This window comes from Rhodnius prolixus, unplaced genomic scaffold (assembly GCF_049639745.1).
Source record: "Rhodnius prolixus isolate KJV_2025 unplaced genomic scaffold, Rpr scaffold_7, whole genome shotgun sequence".
In the NCBI taxonomy this organism is placed as follows: domain Eukaryota; kingdom Metazoa; phylum Arthropoda; class Insecta; order Hemiptera; family Reduviidae; genus Rhodnius; species Rhodnius prolixus.
In genome coordinates this window covers 26,566,677-26,585,462 of record NW_027411582.1, presented here as the reverse complement: position 1 = coordinate 26,585,462, position 18,786 = coordinate 26,566,677, and the positions used below count along the sequence as shown (strand labels likewise).

The window sequence follows — 18,786 nt, the reverse complement described above, 5'->3', positions numbered from 1 at the left end:
TCTTATTTTTAACAATAACGACTAGGGATATGTAGGGTATGGCCACAGGATGTGCACAGCTGGCTTACAAATTTGACTTCCATTTAAAACGTTTCTGTTCATTGTCACCAGTTATCTGACTCAGTCAAACGTCATTCTAATTTTAATTTTCAAAAGCAAAAAAGTGAATGCATTTATCTTTAAATGGTATTAACTTAGATCTAAAATGATTTGTTATGGTAGGTAATCTTTGTAACCTCTATACCATTTTTCGGATTCAACTTAAGTAGTTAAAAGTCTGCTGCTAACTATATAATCTTAGTCAAATGCATAAATAAGTAATGCTTCTGTTGCAGATACCATTGCTGTTATTTGTCTTCAAGATACTGTAATATTCTGTAAATATGACTAAAATTTAAATATATGTATATAAAAAAAAAGCTTGCTCAAACCAAATGAATCTCTAATTGCCTTATTTATTTGTCTGTAACTGCCATTGTAATTTTAAGACTGTACGTAACTATGATATTTTTAACAATTTGTTTCTATGTTTTAATTTTGAGAATTCAGTAGCTTACCTAATATTATTTATTGTTATTTTTTAAAAAGCTGTTTTAGAGAAAGTAAAATGAAAAATTGTAATTAAAAAAAAAAGTTCCTGAAAATATTAAAAATGTTTTAATAGTTTCTGTCACCTTGCTTCTAGAACTACAAAACCATTCTATTATTCATCTCTTGCGTCTATTCCCAGGTGTGTTATCTTTGTAAGCCTAAGAAAACTAGTTTGATTTTAGTAGTGTTTTGAGGAAAGGAAGAGTATTTGGGCATCACTCTTTCCCTTTATTAAATGCAGTTTTTCTCTTTCTGATAGTATAAATTCTTAAGTGTCCTCAATCTGATATATTCTGAGACCCTTTTACCACTTTGCGAATTAAATATGTTTGCAGAAAAATTTTAGAAACTTATTTCTATGTCATTGTCTTGAGGGCTGCATAATTGGTAAGGTTTATTTTTTGTTTTAGTTGCGAATACTTCAAGTCCTTTTTGTTTTTATCCTACCTTCTTTACTTCGAACTCCTTTCTGTAAACACTAGTTTATGAGATATAGCCAACGAATTTTACCTGACTTAACGTACATGAGTTTATCATGGCACATGATCGTTGCATAGATATAATTTCATTAATAGCAAAAATATTGCCAATATGGAAGTTTTATGTCAGTTATTTTAAAGTAGCTATAATGTGTACATTATACAATACGATCCTGTAACGTCTATTTTGGCCCTGTAATAGATTATGGCCGACTGAAGTCTGTTCAAGAGTTCACTAAATCCAAATATTTCCATATTAACTCACTTAAAAACTCGCAGGCAATGTAAATATTGCTAGAGGAGAGGTTGAAATTTAAGATGTTAACTCAAATCCCATTTGAAATTTATTTTTGTTCTTTAGTCGTCATTAGTTGATTGGCAGACGATGATTATTGGTGATCGCAAACCTCTACAGGTGATCTCTAATTTTGTGATGCCTTATACCTACTTATTACCTTTGCGTTAGAGATGCGTCATATTATGATTTACCCATGTATTATATAAATATATTTTCAAATCATTTTTTAGGAGAAAGGTTGGTTAAGTAGAATGGGTGCCCGCCAAATTAGATTTAGAATAACTCGCAATTACCAAAATAACAATGAGATGGTTGTAACAAAAAAAGCACATTGTAATTATATTAGGAATTTATTATATACAATTTAATTTAAGTCTCAATAGTAAGGCAATTTTTTTTTACAGGGCACTTTTTGCTTACAATTCTTAAATACATTATGTTATGTACGTCTTAAGTTTCTTTCTTAAAAGTAAAAAATTATTTTGAGAGATTATTTAATTAGCACTTCTTACTTTATCATTATTTAAAAAACACACAGAAAATATGGACTGGTATGAATGTTACGCTTGGAACAAATTATATTCTAGCTTACAATATTATTTATTTGTTGGACCAATTGTTTAAGAAGGGTTTATTAGGTGAATTTTAAAGCACAAAAACACGGAGGCGGAAAAATGGTATAGTAAGATGTGAACATATATAATATCTGGTCTTTCCCCAAGTTCACCGGCTAAAGTTACAAATTTTTAATGGCAATGAGTCTCTACAACAAACGCACTGTAATGAAATTGTTGCGATTTCCAAAGGCATGCGAATCAGGAACCAATAAAAACAAGGCTATGGATTTGATTTTTTTTATTCGTTGAAGAGGAATAAGTTTTCTTTTTCATAAAGGTTACGGGAGCCAAGCGGTAGAAGAAGAGCAAGGAGGGTTGTAGTTTGCTCTGAGTTGAAATTTTCTGACAGAGGAGAAATAAGTGTTTGTGGATTTTTGGCTAGATGTATACTCGGGGGATTTGTAGAATGTCAAATGTGATAATTGATGCAAACGTGGAAATCTACTTGTACACAACTTGGTAGAATAAAATCACAAAATGATCAGAATTAGGAAAAAAAAAAAAAAAACATGGTACCCAAAACGTCAACGTCCCGGTTATAGATAAACATTGCCAACTTAACCAATTAGTTACTACTAATTACCCTGAAAAAAATACAATATATTCTTTTTTTTAACAAATAATTTTTCTTTTTTGTAAGTTAACTGTAAATCCACATAGACACAAGAAACTTATTTACGATTACAGTGAAAGAAGTGATTCAACATTTAATAGTTTTAATTAGATTAAAATGGAAAGTTAATTTTTGTTTTTCCAAACATTTTGTAGTCGATTAAAATAGAATATTAATTCTTATTGAAAGAATACAGAATGATTGTCCAGAAAAATAGTAAAATTTTAAAGCGAAAAAGCGTTTAAGCAATAGATATTATATGAGTGGTGTGCTATGACCGAATAATGATTTTTTATGATAATTAATAAAAGCCCATACATTTTGTGACCTTAATTTAGTTAGCAGTACCTATCAGTATTAACTGTCTCATAATTTCAGCCTGCAAAGTTAATAACGAAATTACCACTAATGAATATTAAAACTCCGGGATTTTTTTTAAAAATACATTTTGAAAACGGTAGATGGGAGAGAACGTAGAGGAAATGAATAAACTGTCCACATTTGTCATTTTTTGTCTAACTTATTTGAATTGAATAAATGAAACAAAATGGGGCGTAGAATCATCTCTTCATGCTAACAGAACGGAGGGCAATAACTTCAAACATGTTGCACTGCTATCTCAGGGAGCAAGCTTACCAACAAGCCAACTATAACCTGAAAAATCGTTTGATATTCTAGCTTCTTTGGAGAAATTCTCTCGCAACTTTTGTTTTTAAGGGACTAAATCATATTACTTGAAGTAGGAATACATGTTTAGCCTTTGGGAGCCATGCAAAGTCCTACTGAAACTAAGTTGTTGTTACCTTCACAGTTAAACAACGCGTCTAAGATCTCTAACATCAGTCCGCTCCCTATCATGTCTACAGAACTCATTCTCGATGCACTTCTTTGGTTACAAAATCTATGAATACAACCCCAGCAAAACAGCATTTTTATCTGTACAACTGTTTGAGAAGATGCCATATCTACTTTAAAAGAGCTGAATTAGTCAAGTTTCTTAAATTGAAATGGATGTTTCATATGTTTTGTTAGTCCAAATTTTGAAATAAAAATGATGGTTCTGAAGAATACACCGAGGTTTACATAATAAAATGTACAAGCTGCCTGATAAAATCTGGGAGTTTACAGGAACATTCTTGAAGAACTTGAAGGATCGATAAACGAATAACCTACGTTTATCTATTATAATAAAAAATAAAACATATGGACCAAACATGTTTAGTTCCCAAGACGATAAATAAATTCCCATATTGCGGTACATATTACGGAAATAACTGTGGAAGGAAGGCTTTTAACGCACACGTCTGGCAGGATGACTATATTATAACCAAAAGTGTATCATTTTCGGAAATCATAACACACTACTATTAAATCTCTTAAAAATCTTAATAAATAAATACAAAATTATCAGCCAACAATAAAAAAAAAAAAACCTTGTCCAATCAAAAGTTTATAACGAGGATATATATATATATATATTTCAGTAACAATGCTGAAAATTTGTCCAATTTAAACTAACAAAATATATACAAATAATATCCGTCCTTTCTTCCGAATAAACAAACATTATTTTTCTTTTTTTTTTGTACAGATTTTATAATTTTATATACAAAAATGTATTTACAAATTTAATAAATTTTGCTTGAATCTCACTCATGCAGGACAGGCTTTGCAATAGTTGTAAATAGATAAAATGTTATCTAATGTTTTGAAATTATTAAATAAATACGCCTTAGAATGAAAAAGAAAAGTAAATTTCTTCAAAAGTATAAAATTATCTGATAAACAATATATAACAAATAAAAAATAAATAAATAAAACTTATAAAAAATAATTTATTTTCAATACTTTGTGAAATAAAGTCTGATTCGAATAATCTAAACAACCATAACAACTTTGATAACCAAGTTATTATCAAAAAAACCAAGCCAAAAAAGAACACCTGAATGTGCGAGCATGGTCCAAGCATCTAAAATGAAGCACTATATATAATTGTTCTAAAATATATTAATCTAAACGGATCAGGTTAATTCTATATCTCGATAACGATTGATCAAATTCCATTCACCGTTGACATAATTCATTTGGAAATGCGTTTCCACAATTTTCCGAACATCTACTGAGTCTTGTCTAACAGTTTCTTCATATTCACTTAGTTTTATCGTGATTATATCACCCATAGCTGGGCATGGGTTCTCTGTTTACAGAAAAAAAAAAAATAAATAATAATCTTAATAAAAACTATTATAAAATAGCTTTGAGGTCGACCATAAACCACGTAACGTTTTTTTAATTGCCCACTTCCCATAAAACAACATGTAGACATTCAACTTGCATCCTCCTACCCAGAGTAACGTGATAATCACTTTGAATTATACATTAAATATATTTTTTAAAGTAGTCAAACATAAAATAGGTTTAACGTCTATACAGGCGTAAACCAAACATCGACTGACTCTATCTTAACAACTGAGACGATAGATGCCACCTGGAATATGTACACGAACATATTAAAAAATTCCAAATCAAGTATTTTATCAAACGAAAAACTTTTGAAACTTAACATTCCCGATTTACGGGTATGGGTTCTGAGATCAGTATTTTAAATTTTAAAAACCAATAAGTATGACTGAAAAGTGAGACAATCAACTTCTATTTAATATTTAAGAGAATGAGAATGATAAAATAACTGACACATCCCCTCCCTAACACCATGAAAGTGTAATCGTCACTCCTTCCACACTCATAAAAACGTTACGTGGTTTATGAACAACCTCTTATCTAAAAGATGCTATAATTCAAGGAAACGTTTTTACTTAAAGTGTTGTAAACAATTTCATTCAATAAATGAATTATTCACTACTACTTACTAATAAAAAATAATCACTGGCTAAGATAATGAACAATATCTAACTGAAGAAATTGTATAACATTAGTTTTAATAAAAGTAATATAAATACCTCGAGATCCTGCAATAAATCCAAGTATTAGCGATTTCTCTGGCCTTGTAACCTTATTCGCTGTTCCAAATAATTCTTGCGCTTTAGTTAACTGTTCTCTCTGCAAAAAATAAAATTTTTGTATTGAAAAAATTATTTAATTTTATATAATTATTTTATTTTATATTTATTTTAATTTTAATAAAGAAAATATAAGGATTTAGATTTTGAAACCTCCGGGCGCCAATGACTTCAGGACCTTAATACGTCTTAAGTAAATAAAATTCTAATACAAATGGTTTTCTAAAGCAAAAACCAAAATGGAGAATAAGTTATGCAACTTTATTAATAAATTATTTACCGTTAATTCGTATTTCCTTTCTTCTGGCATTATTTGCGGCCTTATCATTGTTATGGTTTGTGGACGCTCAACTTCCAGTTGTGTTATTTCTGTCTGTTATCAGATAAATAAATGAATTAATCAATAAATAAATCAATAAATTTTTCTTGTAATTGAACAAGAAAATAAACTGAACAGTTTTACTTTTTTAAAACGAAACAGGTAAAAGGAATGTGGGATCTCACTTGTTTTTTTGGTAAGGAAATGTGACCAAAGGGAGTACATTGGTGAATCCAAGGAACTTCAATATTTCATCTATGTCACTGCAATCCTAAAGTTATAAAATGTGATGAATGTAATATTATATATTTAAATTTAATGTTTTAATATTAAATAAAATATATAACAAGTCACAAAGCCTACTAAGTTTATCCTTTCTTTACACAAAGCCCCAATCTGTGTAGGTATTTTAAAATACATCTTAGAAAATAAAAGGTACGTGATTTTTCCAAACCAAACACTTCGTACAATTGAGACTAACCGTTTTACTTATCGTGTGTAGATAACTTGCCACCTTAGCGTACCCAATCAACAAACCCCATCAAAACTTCATCCCCAACACAGGGTAAGAACTTCCCATTTTTCTGCATTATCCAATTCATTAAACCTTTTAGTCTTAAGGCAAAACACATCTCCAACGCTTTTGTAATTCTCATCTTACAATCTTTACCTCTCTCAGTGCTGGTTTGAGAACAAAACACGTGTCGATGGTTCCACTAAAGCCAACTCTTTTACTTAACTCAGATCCTCCTATTCTGGCATGTTCCCTTATCCAGAAGAGCTTAATATAACTCATTTGAGGAAGGTATTGATTCAACTTCTAAATAACCCTCATTAATTTGGAAACCCAACAAAGGTTGGTCTAAGTCTTGTATGCAGCCTGACAATCCAAAATTACTTTAACCTCTCTTTATAATCTCCCATTCATTCCTCCAGTAGACAGAAATTCAATCATATTGATGATCACAGCTTAAAAGATCTGGCTCTATCCCTCAAGAGTCGTAAATCTTCCTCAGTGTAACCAAGTTCCAGTTCCAGAAGGCCATTTTTCTTCTGGCGTGGGCCATCTGAACGAAAACTACACCATCACTCTCAACAACTCTGTCAGAGTTCACTACTAAACGAAACCATTTCAACATAATGTTAAGGTGAAGGAAAGTACCCTACACCTCCTAGAGTTTATTAAATTATTTTTCTTTTTCAAGCACGTTTTAATAAAATCAATCACTATACTAATTCTGTTTTTAGATCTATGTAAAATTTAAGATAAGTTCTATATTTATAAATGAAAGTTAAAAAAACAATCTTACCTTTACTGTTCCAGTGGGATTAATAGGTGTACCAAGAGATGATGCACTCAGCAATGTATTTGTACCCGAGTTTGTCTGCAGAAGTGACACTCCTGAAAATTATATTAAGAAAATTAAATAATAATTAGTAATAACTAATTAATATTAATAATTACTAAATTATTGGATCTTTACAGAGTTAAGAATGGTTCCACAAACAGCAAAACAAAAGTAGAATCATGTAATGAAACGCGCTGCATAGAAATATTTTACTAAAAGATTACCAAAGTAATGAGCCTTAAATACAAAATATAGTGGAATTGAGGAGAACTAGTTTGCTCTTTATCCGTTTTTCTTATTTAAAAAAACCCTAATTTTAGTACAGTCGAACCTCGCTTAACGAGCATAATTCGTTCCAGAACCTTACTCGTTACGCGAAATACTCGTTAAGCGAAACAATTTTTTTCATATAAATTAAAATAAAAGGGGATAATTGCTAGATCAGCCACATTTACACCATTTTCTCGTTTCTCAATGATTTTACGTTTCAATTCTAACGTTATTTTAATTCTTTTCGAAGCCATTTTGTAGAGGGATAACAAAATAAACACAATAATATTTAAACACAAATGTCACTATATGGACTTCCCCTATACACCACTCATTCGGTGAAGTTCGGTTTCGACTGTATCAATGCATTAGATACGTGGAGAATATGAAATGCATATGCGTAAACAGGAATGACTAATCGAAGAATGCGCAGTTTTCGATGAGTCAGCGAAAACTGCGCAGTCAGCGAAATGTCATTAGAAAACTATCGTTATGCGAAACATCGCTCGCTATAAGAATCAATTTGTTTTACTCGTTATGCGAATTACTCGTTAAGAGAGGTGCTCGTTATGCGAGGTTCCACTGTATTTAACTCATTTTTATTGAAATCATTAAAGGAATAGAAAAAAATTGTAGTGATTTTGAAAATGTTGCTTTCTTACTGAAAGTAAATGTTGTCAAGGTCAGTATAACTAACAATCTCATAATTTTAAATCAAATAAACTAAAAAAAATAAAACAATAAACAGAAAATCTTATTTTTTTTTTTATCAACATAATACAGTTTTAAAACTCTAATAAAATATTCACTAACCAGTAGCAGAATTTGGTGCATATGAAGGTGGATTTGGCTCTGTACCTACACCAACTTGTACAACTGACGGTGGTGGTGCCAAACCTGCAGCATAATCCGGAGTTGCAGCAGGTGCAGAATCTACATTAGTTACACCAGTGCCAGTATTGTTTTGTTCACCAACCGCTACTAATTTCTTGCTGGGCGATGTCTGCTGTGGCTGGGCCTGCGGTTGTATCTGCTGTTGCTGTTGTTGTACTAATTTTGTTTCTTCTATTTCTATAAAAATAATAAAAATTAAATAATGATTAACCCTCCATCGGGCGCAAAATGTTTGTAACTCCACAGGGCGCAACTAATCTGTGAAAGATTAGTGATCCAATAGCTGATAATTTCATCAAAAATGTTTTGGAAACGGATAACAAATTTCAGTTTAAGTTTTTCTTTAAAAAAAAAAAAACTCGTAAAGTGGAACAGAACATTAATGTGAATAGAAAAATCAGTCATCCCTAATTTTGAGGTGACATTTATGAATGAATGTGTGAGATGGTTTATTAGCATTATCCAAGAAATGTTTTACGCATTGATACCCGCTATGTTCGAAAGAATGACCATGAACCATCTCCGAACGTTTCTGTCGAGTTGTCACCAACTATACCACGCAAACCCCATAAAATATTATGGCTCCCTCGTCTAACACTAGAAATAGGTTTTTTGTTTTAGGTTTATCTGTACATACGCACTCAAAATCATCCGCATCTTGATCTTCTAAAAATTAAAAAAAAAAAAGCTTGTTTAGTGTCCGAATCCCCTTCTCTTTCTATCTATTAAATATTATTCAACAAAAGACACTCGTTGCAAATATAGTCAATAAGTAGAAAACTGGCTTTTTTAATTATAATGTGTACTTTGAAACAGTTTTTGACAAGAAAACTTGAAAAAATTTCAATTCCCAAAGAATAAGACCATCGGGCGCAACTAATCTGACAGATTACGCGGACGCTAAGTAACACCACCTAACTCAGAGTAAATCACCGATAGGCCGTTTGGTTAGAAGAAGGTAAAAGAGGAAGCTACTGAGGGCCATGGCTCATTCTAAGAAATACCTGATTTTCTATCAACAAGAAAATGCCCTCTTCATCTCACAGATCAAATGCGCCCGATGGAGGGTTAAACCAATACATCGTACATCAAAGTTTTACAATCGGTTATATTACTAAACCTCGCTCGACAACGTTAACGGTGAAACCGACTTAGGAAACTGTTAACGAGAATGATTCCAAAAAAAAAAGCTGCTGCTTATGAGATGTGACTTAGCAAAGTAATCAGAGGAGGTATCTACTGAGGTGTATTCTGGAAGACCTTAGCTTTCAATCCTGTTCGCGTTCTGATTTAAGTCCCCGAGGATTCTGTTACACCGTTTCAGAAACGGAAAAGAGTACAGTCAAACTGAATACAAAATAGAGTATTTTTTACAGGGTAAAAAATCTATGTAGAGGATGGAGATGATCTCTGTTGATGCAAAATTTCGCCTGTTACTAGACGCGATCTTTTGCAGAAACATCACCACTTACCAGGTGCTGACGTGTCTTCCGCTTGTCCTTTAGCTAATAAAATTACAAAATACCACATTATCTAAATCGAGAGCTAAAGACTTCATCGAATCAGTGTGGGTAGAGGAATGCGAGAAGATATCTTTCTAGCTAAACTTCATTGGATAGGAAGATAAATGTCAACTTACCAGGAGATCACTTGAAACTAAATTTAAACAAGACTCGCCATCAAACACAAATTAACTTTTAAAAACAAAAAGAATCTTTAACAAAAATATCCTTTATTTTTACCTTGCATCTTCATCCTCTTCTTAGCTTGTGCATAACTAATAGGTTGTTCATTAATATCCAACAATTTGATTCCGCCATCTTTCCTTGGCATTGGATTTCTAGGCAATGAAGGACGTGATATAAGAGAATTTGAACTCAATGAAGACTGGAAACCACCAGAAGGTACTCGACTTGGAATTCCTTTCAATGGAGCTGAATAAAATTTGTAGATGAGTTTTTAATACAAATATTTCATTACAAATATTATCAACTATTAAGTATTAACTATAATTAAGAAAAAAATTGTGTACAACAAATTAAAGAGATGATAAATACTTGTATCTGTCATTTTTCTTGGCATTCCCCTAGATCTTACAGGAACTGTTGGAGCAGCGCTCTTTTTCAAATTACTAGCAGCATCTAACGATTTTTGCATTAATTCTGCTCTCAAAGCGGCTGATTTTGGTTTTCGTTTAAGCGTGAAATGCTTCACAGGTTGAGGCTATAAAAATATATAAAAGAGGTAAAATAAGAAATTGATTTTTTAATGTGGTTATAAAATTGTAATTTGGACTTGCTTTTTAAAAACTTCCTTTCTTAAGGTGTTCAGAGTCCAATACTCTGCTGATAAAAGAAATAGGAAAGTGGATTGGATTTTAAAAGACAAAGGCAAGTGAAAATCGCGTTAAAATTTTATTAAGAACTATATAAATCATTCATCATTAAAATAGATTCATGAGAAAAACAACCCTCCTCTAAGCGCAACTAAAATTTAGGAGGTTTGTTCATGAGTGGAGTGCACAACTGATATGTTTGCGTTTTGCTTATTTTTTCTCTTCTACAAATTATCACCTTTAAAAGAAAGTATAGAATGAACAAGTCCTTTAGGCGAGCTTTATCGCTTACAAAACGCGTTATCTTATCAAACATGGTATAAGCCTGTTTTTAAAATACGTTCAACCACAATACTTGTTGGTTTTGCCAGCTTCCTTGCGCTGATTGGTCATGTCCTAATGATGAAGCGCTTGCAAATGTAGTAGGAGATAGTAGAGAAAAATTAAAAGAATTTAGGAAACTTGAAGAAATGTTTAATTCCAAAAATCAAGTCTCCCTAAGACACATATGACAAAATCCTAGGGCGAAATTAAAAATTGAAGAGTTTACGGTCGCAGTTAATTAAATGCAATAATATTTTAAAAAAACAAAAAACTAAATTAGAAGCGAAGATAAATTGGAAAATAAAAGCATTTTGAACATCTAATGAAAATGGTCACGAAGTGGAAGAGTTGTTTTAATACTTGAAAGGGACGCCAAGTTTTTGAGCAAATGCTTAAAAAAAAAAAATGTTAACTTTTGGTTTAGGACGAAGTGAAGCTAGTAATTAACAGATTTTTATGCAAAACGTGATTAAACAAAAATATGTAGCTTCAATTTATTCACAACGTTCATAATCAGTACACGCACAATATATAAAGAAAATAATGGTTCCCACTCTCGAAAAATTTAATAAATAACAGTGTAAAGCATTTTCAGTTAGTTTCAAACTGTTTATGAGATATAAGGCTAGCACATTTCAACTAGCAACCATTGCAAACCGATGGGAAAAAGCGTAGTCACTTGCAAAACTTTTAGATTCTAGTTGACCAATTCGACCATCATTTTTTTACACGCCTATCTCTGCATCCTGATTAGTTACTTATTTATTTATTTAGTTAAGTCGTAAAAAAAATACAGTTTAGAATTTTTGTTACTTATTTTCCCCTGTAAATATTTGATAAATCATCATTTATTCAGAGAAAATTCTATATGAAAATATCCATACAAATGTAATCTCATATTTACTATTTTATCTCGTTAATGCTTAAGAAAAAAAAAAATAAGGTAAATTTTTCCGATTTTAGGGAAAAAAAGGAAACTCCAAAATTGGTATATTATGGGTCAGTGGAAATAATACCGCGATATTAGCTCAATAACATTGCGAAATGCCTTAAAATGAAAACTAGTTATTGAAGAAACATATAGATGAAGAGATGATTGGGAGTTTATTGCTGTATAATGTCCAATCCGAGCAGTGATGAACTATTCAGTATAAGTAACCCAAGTATAATAAGTATAACAAAATGAATTTCGGTATTGTCGCAAAAGTAATTTTTATGCGAAAACATCCTAATTACTTTAAAAAGGCTTTGACACACGTAACGTCCAGTGAAATCTTTAAAAAAAGGATATTTGAAACGATCCCATTACTTGCCCGTTACTAAGAACACAGAAATCGAGAAAAGTTTTTAAATTCTTCTTAATTGGATTACACCTTGTTTTACAATGTCTGGTAGGGAATTATAGCAAGTGATCGCAGGGACTAAACCAGATGTTTTGCACAGCTGCTTCATTTCAATAGCACTTTGGAAATATCCCAAAGAGTACTTTTAAAATGTCAAATCACATGACGAACCAATTATTTGCTTGTCAGAATTTGTTATCCTAAAGTGAAGATTTAAGAAAAGAATTACCTTAAAATTGTGGAATCTTTACCACAGACGTAACCACGAATTTATAATTAAACAAGGTTCCATTAGCTTAAGATGACTCTTTTCTAATGAACTTGTGTTCATAAAAAAGAAATCTTGGCAAATTTTTTTCATCATAAGCAAAAAAAAATTTATTAAAATATAAATACTTACCAACTGATCCACAATGTTGTTTAAGGCAGATTTATTGAGGTAGTGACATTCTAACGGGAGTAGATTGAGATCTCCTTGTTTTCTGACTGAAAAATAAATCTATTATGTCTTAACAAGATTAAAAATTATTCATCCTACAAAGATGCATCACCCAAACATCATATATATTATCCACCTATAAAAATCGTTAATTCATATTTTGAAACAAGTGACGGATGAATAACTAGATAAAAACAATTAACAAGGCCAATGAGACGAATGATCGTAACAATGATCTTGAAACGATTTGGAGGCTACCATTCAGAAGAGCAAATTGGGTCAACAATCCATGGAATCAATTAAGCAAAGAATGTTTTGTAAAAGGCCTTACATAGGGGTTGTTCCCTAATTCTAGCGTTATTTAATTCGTTTTAGTCCAGCAGATCAAAGAAACAAAAAATCTCAGACACTATTAATCGCGGATTTCTTAAACTTCTCTACCTGATCTGAAATTCCCACTAATCCATCGACTATCTGAGCTGAATTGACTCAAACATTGAGGAATTATAAAAATGAAATCACATCTTACAGGAATTAAATATTTGAGGTAATTTTTCATTAATTCCATCTGTCAATGTCTTCATAAAATAAATTTCATGAACTGGATATGTCTGTAAACTGAATAATGAGATACAATAAGGAGGGGAAAAACTCAAGTTCTTAAGCTCATAATTATTTTCGTTTTATAGTTATATTTTACTTGAAATAAATGAATTTTCGATTTAATAGTTTCCACGAAAGCAAGGCTGCATTCACATGGTATCCTGAAGAAAAATCTTCCATGAAAGTCGAGAGATAGGTGTATTTACATTCTCCGATATATAAACACATAAAAAAATCTGAGTACTTAACAAATAATTTTGAAGAGGAACAATTAAGATTTTAAACCAAAATTTAAAATGTTATTTTTATTTTTCAAATAAAAGTAGTTTAATTGAAAAAATAGGAAAGTCTTTTACCTAATTTTTTAAGATCGTTCACTAAATCTGAAAATATTCTTCTATTCTGCTCATTTTCACTGATAGCGGTATTGAGGGAACCTGTGGCTGGTAATGTTTTCATCATTTCAGCTAACATTGAAACCCATTGTTCTGAATCTACTTGAGCTACTTCTACGATTTCTTCCAATTCAGTCCTCCACTAAAACATAAAAAAAAGTAGCCAGAGTAACCCACAATTTAGTTTTCACTTCTAAAAACAAATCGCATAATACGTACCTCTTCAACATTTCTACGCGGTATGTGAAAGAATGAAAGCAACAGCTTTAATTTAACTTGGGTTTGTAAATCTGGAAAACAATCTTTAATGTTGCGCAAAACTTCATTATTTAACTGTGAACAAATTGAACCACTTGTCCAAGAATCGTTTGATGTTCCTAACTTGTTGTGTAACCATAACGAAATATCACTATCACGCACCGTCGCCATATTCCTACTGGTTGACAATTTGACATTTAGTTCAAAATGTTATAAACCAATTCTGCCAACATAAAACAGTGTTGGCATAAATTATGAGTGAAATAATTTGTTTCTACAAGTTTTAATTAATAGCGTAAAAAACTTAATATTTAGTTTCTACCTTTACAAATTAAAATTTGAAAGCATTGACACAAGTTAATTCAGAACGGAATTTCATTCATATCTTTCAACGGTTGTTAACTGTTACTGTCACCAAGGTAACTACTAAACAATTTGTCTTTTTTATTACTTGGTTCCACAAAAAATAATTCTGTTATGCACGAATTTGAAAAAGGCACAAATTTTGTAAAACATTTAGGAGAAGGTGTACAAGATTTTAAAAGAAAAACTTGCCAAAACCATGAAGAACATAAGGGTGATATTGAAATCAAGAAAGGGTTGTATGAAAATACTTGTACTGGAGAAATGTTCGTTGAACTTAATGGACAAGGCTTGAGTACATTTCCTTGGCAAAATTTCAAAGATGCTAAAAACTTAGTTGTAAGTACAATCGAGAAAAAAATAAATATTGCAATTTAATTATATCTTTAAATGTATTTTTCATTTTTGGCCGTTTTCATTTTTTCAGTACATTTACCTAAGTGATAACCACATTAAACAAATTGACGGTGCAATGTTTGCTGCTTTTCCAAATTTAAAGTATTTGGATTTACGAGACAATGAGCTTAATTCGTTTCCGAAAGAAGTGCTGAATCATCCAAATTTGAATACGATTTTACTTGATGGAAATGAAATTACTGAACTTCCATTAGAGCTTGGTATGATCTATTTGTATTATACGTTATAAGTGTGTGAAATTTTTGAAAAATTATTTTTGTTGGAAGTGGTACAGCCACCTTTCTTCAGGGATTATGACGCCTTGCGGTGGGATCACTTGTCCAAAAAACATGAACAACTTACGGGGTATCCATATTTGGCCTCAATGTAAACTATATCAAGTGTACATCGTACAACTTCCTCTTTTGAGCCCAATCACTGATAAAGAGGAAAAATAAGCATTACGTTTTTTCGTGGTTTTGTTCGATCAACCTTTATACAACTGTCCTACGGACAGAAGCTATACTTTCTTCTGTCGTTCGGATTCTTCGAATCAAAATGGACAAGTGATGGGTCAAAAATATTGAATATTAGTTCTGAAATTTACTACAAGTACCCTCACACTAAATTAATTGATTTAATCCTCCAAAATTCTTCAGAATGCGATGCTTAAAAATAGCTTTTAATGAATAAAATAAGTTTTAAATAAAAGTAATTTGCTTAGATTAATAAAGTAAGTGAAATTTAAGGAATATTAATTGAAGGATATTTCTAAAAAAAAATAGAACAAATATCTACTTTAATCAGTAATTAAGAATTACATACCTTTGCTGGGATTTGCGAATACATCAGATAAAAGTGTCGTTTTATATTAATGAACCAAATATTCAGTAAAATTTGTAAATCAATTTTCGATGTTATAAGAAAATTAACTGGAGTAATCGCCTATTTCTTTAGACGGGGCTTAATGTTCAACTATATCCACGTTAACTATATGTATCTTATAGTAAGATAAAGCCGGGTTTAATTTCATTTACTTGCCACCTCATACAAATGGGACTTGCCCCAAGCAGTATTTTGTATGACTTTACCGTTTACTTAAATACCATTAAGCGTCATTTTCACGGAATATAAATCAATTTAAAATTGTTATGTTTAAACTTATTACTGTTTAAAACGCAGGTTCACTTTCTAATTTAAGAGGATTATTTATACATGGCAATCCAATCACATTTCCTTCAAATGAAATTCTTGAATTAAATAAACATGACTTAATCAATTATTTTAGAAGATGTTGGAAAGAGCAAACTCATGAAGTTCCTCTACATGAACCAGGTACTTTCTTTACGTACATTATAACTATTAAGTCATTAGAGTTTCTTTCTTTAGGACCGACCTCTGAATGCTTTCTTTAGTGCATCCCTCATTCTTGGCGGACATTCACATTGCCTACAGAGGAAGACATTGTGTGGTGTGGTTATGTTCATTACTTTTAGCGTTTGAACGTACCTTAAGTACAAAAAGAAGTGACAATAACGGATCATTCTGTCTGAGACCCTTTGGAATCCTACGCAGTAATGCTTGCTAATGGAAGACATTCTTACCTTAATCTGATCAATTTTGCTGACACCTGAAGCTCCATCAAGCAATCTATTAGATCAGTCCGTTAGCCATGTTGAAATCAATATTAATTATACAATAATAACAATACTATTTTAAAATAACTTATGCAAGTTCATTCTTGAAAATATTTTTTCCAATATTTTAAAGATCTCTATTTCGTGAAGGTAACTAACTATATGCTATCGTAGAAATGTTCATGACACCTCTGACCATCTCTTACTTCTCTCTGTTACGCTCCTTTGTCAATGAATCCTATATGACACCATGAATGAATCCCCTTCATCGGGGGAATCCTGCTAATTAATCAGCTAAACTCCATATATGAGTTATCCTCCCCTATCTGGATCTTGGAAACGCTTCATAGCATGGTGATGCTTACAGGAAGAGAATCTAAGGCCGAGGGTTGTCTATATTAATTAAAACTTATATTTTGGTAAAATAAATATAATAATTAGCGAATTTTTTTAATTAAAATCACAGACAATAATAAATAGAACTAGTAAACTTTTTTTTTTTATGTATTTAGCAAAGAAAAAAATGTCTACAAATTATTCGAAATTAAAAACATTCAAACCAATAGAAGATGTTGGTAAATTTGTTAGCAGAAAGATGAAATCAAGAGATGTTGTAGATCAAATTTTAGCTGATAGTGTTTTAAAAAAGATTGAAAAACAAAATAATATTCTTCAAAAGAAAAAGTGAGTGTTTAATTTTTTTTTAAAAATTCGCACTTAATATTTGAAAGGAATTGTTTATGTTTAGTCACATTTGATATGTACAGGGACTTAGAAACGTTAAAAAATTGGAGAGAAAGGTATTCCTCTAATAAATCCCTTCCAGTAATAAAGAAAGTAAGTTTACCTCCGTACGGGACTTATGAGCAGTTTACTAGATTCCCCAATAGAAGAGATGTTAACGATGATTTCAACGCGAAGGTAAAAAATTACTAGGGTTATAAATAAGTATTTAAATATAGTACTAATCATTTAAATTAATAGCCTATAAATATTTGCAGGTGAAATACAAAGGGGTGCCTATTACAAAAAGAAAACGGCGAGAGTATGTTGAGTTAAATTTATATAAATATATTGCGATTTGATTGTATCGATAGATAGTGAAAACTTTAACGAGGGAAGTGTTTACCAAAACAAGTTTGCCATTTTTTGATATTATAATCAAACGCAAACTTTCGTCAAAAGCTAAGAGTCGTTTGCAAAATTTGTCCTTTTGCAACTACGCAGAAAATTTAGAAAAAATATCAACAATAAAAAAAATAGCTTTTTACTTTCATTTTAATAAAAGGAGTTTAGGTTTAACTGTTAATTTAGTGAATAAAAAAATTAATGTGGGTACTCTACATATTTAAACTATATTTTATAAAATGCTCTAGAATTGAAATTTCTAACTGTTTCATAGGCAACTAAGCGAAGAGCTAATGAAACTTCAAGAAGCTCTAGATAGTGTGCCACGAAAACCAATACCCTCCTCAACAATGGATACAGCTTCAATAAGAGAAATGATGGCTTCTAGAATTGAAGAGATAAAAGCGGTAACTAAATTTACAGATTTGTTATGAGTAGCTACAAAAAAATTTTTTATGTGGATTGCATGCGGTAATTTGGTATTTTGAGTAATTCAAAAATTGGAATACGAAAAAATAAATTACTTTGAACCATCCAAGTATTGTAGTAAGAAAATGACTTCCGAGTTTTTCGCACCCAATTTCGTTTCTATTCTCAACAGAAAATTTTAGAAAGAAATTTGTAAATAATATAAACCACTAATATTTATGCGTAAATAAAAACTAATATTCACTTTTTATTTGCAGCTGAGAGAAATTAAGAAAAAAATTGGTGAACTGCGTTTTAAATCGTTCAATTAAATTGTATAAAAAAGCATAAACAATGAAACTGTCAGTGTGTAATTGTATTTTCAATAAAATAAAGTCATCTAATCTCATTTATATTCAATTCATTTGAATTTTTATTTCAATATTATATGCTATTATATAAAAAATTTAAAAAATTAAATATATATATAAAAAAAAAATCTATAAATTTGACAATACAATTGAAAATCACAAAAGGAACAAATAATATGTATAAACATAAATAAGTATACATTTGTATACAATAATTAATATAATAAAAATTTATTGCATCATATAGAAATATTTAATAAAAAAAATAAATTTTTTGAAACACCTTATAATCAACAATAAATTATGGGGAGAAGCACAGGAATATAAAAAATTAAA

At 30.7% G+C, this 18,786-nt stretch overlaps 3 protein-coding genes across 5 annotated transcripts in view; 2 read left to right on the top strand and 1 right to left on the bottom strand.

The window, feature by feature from the left end:
* The window catches only part of Rsod (superoxide dismutase family protein Rsod), a 36,284-nt gene extending 32,237 nt beyond the window's left edge, over positions 1 to 4,047 (top strand). For both annotated transcript variants that reach the window (XM_074114580.1, XM_074114581.1), the window contains one exon: positions 336 to 4,047. In XM_074114580.1, the coding sequence (XP_073970681.1) occupies positions 336 to 371 (36 nt within the window). In that variant the 3' untranslated portion in view covers positions 372 to 4,047. The remainder of the gene's footprint in view (positions 1 to 335) is intronic.
* On the bottom strand, positions 2,894 to 14,349 carry Nelf-A (Negative elongation factor A). 2 transcript variants are annotated; one of them, XM_074114587.1, is made up of 10 exons: positions 14,109 to 14,347; positions 13,851 to 14,031; positions 12,853 to 12,938; positions 10,508 to 10,673; positions 10,193 to 10,384; positions 8,370 to 8,627; positions 7,248 to 7,339; positions 5,899 to 5,991; positions 5,559 to 5,658; positions 2,894 to 4,795 (listed from the first exon to the last, which is right to left on the bottom strand). In XM_074114587.1, the coding sequence occupies exons 1-10, from the start codon at positions 14,316 to 14,318 to the stop codon at positions 4,620 to 4,622; spliced, it is 1,554 nt and encodes a 517-aa protein (XP_073970688.1). In that variant the 5' UTR covers positions 14,319 to 14,347; the 3' UTR covers positions 2,894 to 4,619. The 2 variants fall into 2 exon arrangements, 1 of the variants encoding a protein (XP_073970688.1); XR_012454231.1 differs by lacking the exon at positions 2,894 to 4,795 and adding an exon at positions 6,123 to 6,208 and having other exon boundaries at positions 5,603 to 5,658; positions 14,109 to 14,349.
* Positions 14,350 to 14,558: 209 nt separating this feature from the next.
* LOC141447256 (uncharacterized) lies at positions 14,559 to 18,499 on the top strand. Its single transcript, XM_074114593.1, has 8 exons — positions 14,559 to 14,849; positions 14,938 to 15,127; positions 16,089 to 16,241; positions 17,056 to 17,227; positions 17,311 to 17,464; positions 17,545 to 17,588; positions 17,946 to 18,078; positions 18,358 to 18,499. The coding sequence occupies exons 1-8, from the start codon at positions 14,625 to 14,627 to the stop codon at positions 18,409 to 18,411; spliced, it is 1,125 nt and encodes a 374-aa protein (XP_073970694.1). The 5' UTR covers positions 14,559 to 14,624; the 3' UTR covers positions 18,412 to 18,499.
* Positions 18,500 to 18,786: the final 287 nt, after the last annotated feature.